Source organism: Patella vulgata, chromosome 3 (assembly GCF_932274485.2).
Source record: "Patella vulgata chromosome 3, xgPatVulg1.2, whole genome shotgun sequence".
NCBI classification, from domain to species: domain Eukaryota; kingdom Metazoa; phylum Mollusca; class Gastropoda; family Patellidae; genus Patella; species Patella vulgata.
The window spans coordinates 24,882,573-24,888,572 of NC_065881.2; the positions used below are offsets into that span (position 1 = coordinate 24,882,573).

At 34.9% G+C, this 6,000-nt stretch overlaps 1 protein-coding gene across 1 annotated transcript; it reads right to left on the reverse strand.

Annotated features, from left to right (window-relative positions):
• Positions 1-1,422: 1,422 nt before the first annotated feature.
• Positions 1,423-6,000, reverse strand: LOC126814787 (syntaxin-6). Its single transcript, XM_050540167.2, has one exon. It carries the CDS (start codon positions 5,482-5,484, stop codon positions 4,717-4,719), a length of 768 nt encoding a protein of 255 aa, XP_050396124.1. The 5' UTR covers positions 5,485-6,000; the 3' UTR covers positions 1,423-4,716.

A 6,000-nucleotide genomic window follows, 5' to 3' on the forward strand; every position in this document is an offset into this window, starting at 1 on the left:
GCTAATTATGTTGCATACGGGGCTAGTTTACCAAATTGGAAAGCGGACCATGATAACGGTGTGCAACCTTTTCACCAAGAATTAACTAAAATATATCTAGCACAGCTCCTGCAACCCTCGTATTAAGATAGCTCTATTTTAATACATTGAATAAATCATTTTACAAGACACTAGAAATGATAAACGAGTAACAAACCATTAAATTACCACAAATAATTAAAATTTGATATTGAAGGCCACACTTGAAAAATCCTGATGTTTCTACTCTACCCATGTTAAGGTTCGAACAATACTCTCGATAACAATGTCTTGAGCTAGAACATATTGGGTTGGAATACTAGGCCAACTCAACTACCATAGCACCTTACACTGGTTTGGCAAAAATAACCCGAAATTTCAAAATAGAGCAAATTGTATTTGGTGATAATGTTCAAAGTCAATGGATGCAATCTGAAATCTTTTCATCTGAAGTTTTCCCCATTGGTAGTCTTTGTACATAAAGGCTCATCAAATTCAGCAATACATTTATTCAAATAGCAGTTTAAAGGGGTTTTAGGGACAGCTATAATCATCATTTTTAAAACTTTCATTAAAAATGTGATCTGTATTGTAGTTTAATCCCATATTGGAATTACATGGAAAACCAGAATCGGTTAAGAAATCAAACCATTCAATCTATCATTAAACATTGTATTTATGTTGGTAAGTCCCAATGACATCACTAATTTCATGTAAAATGAAGTTTAACATCCTACTGTTCTAACCAACTGGGCTAAGGATGACTGGCACATGTCATGCAGGGTGCCAAGCGAGTGATCAGGACAACAACCTTTCCGACTACCTTTAGTCAAATCCATAAGAATGACAAGATAATGTGCCTTGCCAGACCCTCCGTCCTGCAGCACTGACAAGGAGAAACCACACTGAACAACCCCTGAGAAACTTTTTGGGTCAACAACGCTACCTCCTGTTTAGTGTACCAGTGCCTTACTCATTGAACCAACAGGGCTCCAACCGTTTCTTCATACGTTGAAGAAACCAAAAATGAAATAAAATGGGGTTTAAAGTCCTACACCTACTGGGCCAATGAAGAGAGGCATATGCTGTGCAGTGTGTTATACTAAGGCCTACTCTTATTTCAAATTATGTCATGGTTTCTTTTACATGCATGCCAGTGATTACACACAGGAACTTGTTTTTCCATCCCATCCAAACCAACTATAAGTTGTCCCTTGCCAGACCCACCGTCTTACATCATTGACAAAGGGGAGCCAATGTCCTACTCACTTAGCCACTGTGGCTCCCATAAATATATCTCATAGTGCAGTGAACGTAATGGTCAGTACAATATCCTAGGTACATGTAACAGTAAAGGTGGCGTCTCCCTACAGTCCATCACTTAGGTAAAACAAACAATACATGGACTAAATAAACAATTTATTCATCTTTAATTCTATTGAAATAAATTACATCAACATCTCACTCAGGTAACCATTTCACTAATGTGATATATAAAGCACTATCAAATTATTTTGGTCCCACATTCTAAAACCATAAAACTGGAATTGTGTATCACAAATCATTGCATCATGTTCAAGCCCCAGGGTCAAAGCATTATTTATTAAAACCAGGTGTTACTCTTGTAATTAATATTCAAAAGAATTTGATGTTATTATTTTCTTTTTGAAATATGCTTAAGGCTACCTGTATTATTTCCTTAGTGACATAGTCCATTTTAAAATATCTGTATTAAACATACATTATGCAAAAGCTAAATCTGCCAATTGCAGCTCTTTCTTTAGGCCTGAAAATCGCTAGCCTGCAATATTTACTGGATTATGATCCCATTTGCTGCTCGAGTTAATTTAATCATGAAATGGATGATCGAGACTATGTTTTTTATTGTACAGACTTTAGTAATGATGATCGAGGCTAGGCTGAAATTTCAATCGCTCTATTATCGGTTTATAGTGGATCAATTTGACTGAAATCTCCGCAAATTGCCTTTACATTATCTAGTTTTTAACTATTATAGTGAGAACTGCCAGCTCTTTATCTTATCTCCCATAATGTATCTTTAATGTAAAATTGGTACTAATATTTTCTTTTTGAAATGGTGACATGTGCCCATTTTAAAATATTTATGTTAATGCAAAATGCTCTATTATTCAGACCCTAGGCCATGACATGTTGGGATCATATCCAGTCCTTTTCAATATATTCTAATTAATATTAGATTACAATTTTGTATGGTTTCCTGGTTTTTTACTCTACATTGTAATTTAACCAAATTTCTGCCAATGACAGTTCTACATATATCAACCAGTCATATTATAGCGTAAGCCCATCAGATTCACTTTTACATACATTGGTTTTAAAGTTCAAATGAAATGAAATGGGGTTTAACATCCTAATGTTCTAATAAAGACGGGCATATGCCATGCAGTGTGCTAAAAGGCCTACTCTTGATTTGAATTCAAATTGTCAGGGGTTCTTTTATGTCCCCGGACCTTGTTTTTTTTTTTGTCCCATCCAAACGACTATACATTGTCCCAACCAACACAGGCACTGAACACGGGTCCTCCCGGTTAGCGAGCCAACGTCCTACCCACAGAGCCACCAGGCGGTATATCAATACAGACAATTTTATCGGTCAATAAGTTTGCATTACCTCACTGAAACTGTCTTCAAAGAAAATGTGTTAGATGTCAATGCAGTAGGCCTACAACCTGATAAAATAACGAAATGATATGTAACTATATATAGCTAACATCTAATTGGTACTTTATTAGCCACAGATGACAGTAGGCTTCATAATGCATTCAAATTGTACATAATTTATTTCATTTTGGTCTGATTTGCTTAAGGATATTTAGATCAGATGGTTACATATACTGTTATTTCATTATAAAGAAATTCGTCAAATAACACATGCTGTGATATGCAATGAAACCAGTGAAGTTACATGTAAAATCCAGGCAAGGAAAACTCCAAACTGATCAGCAGTGAATATTCGCTAGGCCGCTACAATCACTGAGATGGTTAACATCGGTGTGAGTTAATTAGCTCACATTCACAATATATTAACCTTTTCCTTCTGCAAATTAAATTCTAAAACATTTTTTTAAAGTATTAGAAAAATAAATAAAGGTGTTTGAAGAATACCTCGATAAAAAATATTTCCTATTTAGTGTAAATGGGTACATAAATAATACATGGAGACGTAAAACGAGTAAAAGGCACCATTCTGCCTGGATCAGTTTACGTTATTAAATCCTATGTAAACAATGCACACACTATCGAAACAAATGATTGACACCATGTTATGTGACGTCACACTGATAAAGGTCAGTCATCTTACACAAAGTTAGAAGGGTTTTGCATTACTTATGTGAAACAGATTGGGAACATTCCACACACAAACTGTGTCATTCTGGACCAAATTCAATTGTGAACAACAATTTCAGATAAAACATGTTTTGAACAGATATGTAAAACTTTCTAGATGTTCATTTTTTAAAATGGTCAAGTGCGATATTAACCTGAACAGCATTAGTTGACTTGTTTTATTCGGATGGGCTATATCTATAGAACTTTCAGCTGGGTAAATATTATCAAACCATTGAATGTGATCTAATTAAGCAATAAATGAGATATTAAATCTCTGACGTCACTACATGTATGTTATTATGATGTCATTATTTCCAAGAAAAGTTGTTTTGATTTGTTAAAATAAGAAACCTCTAAACTCAGGTACATGTAATAAGTGCAGGAAACCAACAAGACAAACCCATGGACAGAAACACAACACACACATTGCAAGCAACAAACAACACAAGTAGCCTTCTATCTAATCAAGCTAATGGATCTGGGAACTGGCCATATGCATCTACTGTGCTGTACAGTTCCAGACGTGTAGTCTATTGATACAGGTGCCTCTCAGAATGAAAACAAACTTTCAACAAGGGGGACAGCCCATGGAAAAAGGAATATTTCCTGAACATTATATTATTCTAGTGAAAGATATTTCAATGTCAGCACACATAAAGATAATGATTTATAACGATACAGTTTATGCAAAAAAGCCAAGTCCAAAAACAAAGAATACATATTGCAATAAATAAAGATGGCTAAATACAATGCAGGGCATCAATGCCACATTTAACCCATATTTTTAAAATCACATTGTCACAGTTCTATTCACCCATTCTAATGCATTTAGATGCCTAAAAATATACATGTATAATGAAGAAGTGTAGTCTTATAAGGAATAAAAAGGATATTTTTTTTTTTAAATTGTCTCCTTTCATTTAATGAAAGTTAACACAAAAATGAACAGAAATTTAACCATACTGTGCAAACTTTATGTAAACTCATCACATCACAAGATTCAGTTTTTTTTACTTGTACATATTCATCATCGATTAATGTCAGTCCACGACCATTTGTGAATATTGTAAGCTACGGTACATCCTTACATGCAGATCATGATCAGTGGACTGCTTAGAATAAAATGAGCAAATTTCGATGCTGATTTAACTATGGAAACCACCACTGACCATTAGCACCTGTATATAATATGTCCTCTTGAAATAAATCCAGAGAATAAATAAACCTAACCACAAAAACATGCCATTATTCATCCCATATTTATGATTTACTGATATTGTTTTATATCTTCAAATGTTTTATTGGTATTTTGTGATGTCCTTGTTCTCATAATACAAAAAAAAGGACAAGAATAACAACTAATATTATAATCAACACCACAATCGCCATCCATTGTCTTTTATCATTGGACATGTGTAAAACTTTAGCCATTTTTTTCATTGTACTGTCAAGTCTAGAATCTGTTGTCTCAATCTCATGACGGAAATCACTAAGCATAACATTTTGTTCATCTAACTCTCCACCAATCTGACGACTCATATTCTTTAGTACACCGACGCTGCCACCAATTAGTTCTAATTGGTCATCTTGCGATCTCATTATTAGCGACTGTTGTTGTTGGCTGTCATCAATAAAATTTTGATTTGATCGTTCCATTTCATTATCCAATCTTGTGTAGCGGTCCATTGGTCCATTTTGTTTGTCTGCATGAAGTAAAGCCTGTCTGACATTATCTTCCTTACTGTAATTATAATTAGTTGCTTTTGTTGGACTAGCCAGGGCTCCTTTCATTTCTTTCACAGTTGCCTTCGTCCTCTCAATAAAATTTCTTCTTTCACGTATTTCATTTTCTGTGATCTTAAATTTCCGTGGATTTTTTTCAACTATGCCTACAGTCTCTTCCAAATCTTCTAAATCCCATTCGATACTTCTCAAACTGTTTCGCAGTTCACTTGAAGTCCAATCTGTTTCCTCTTTGGAAACCAAATTAGATTGATCCTGCAGTTCGTTCCACCGTGTATACAGTCCATGGGCAGTGTGCAAAGTTTTCTGAACCTCCTCCTTCACTACGAAAAAGGGGTCTTCTAAAGACATGTCTAATGTTGTTTGTGTTGCAAGGACTAAACTGGGCAACTGAAGGAAGCGGAACTGTCACAAACCCAACAAAACGTAAACAAAGTCGATCGCACGGAAGTATTATTATTTACGTGTTTAATTAATATATTGCATCCGTAGAGGTAATCAGGATTTAAATTAATAATTTATGTAGCAGACTTTCTTGACCGTTTGTCTTCTAATGAATTGTTTCATTCGATTTGGAGTTTACTCCAGCTCATTCTTTCTTGTGACTTTGTTAGCCGCCATCTTAAATAAATTAAAGAGATGCTTTGTCAATCGGCAATCTTCGGTTTAACACAGAGTTAGGAAATCGCCTAGGTGCCCATTTACTAGATAATCGTATTCAAACCGAGAACAGCTATAGTACTAAACCAAGGTTTTAAAATCATATAACAGTATTGTGGTACATAGTGTCGAATACTGTAGATCATAGCACCGATAGTTGAGGGGGTAATTACGGCTTGGCGTGAGCCAAATATAAAAGCTGTCAAC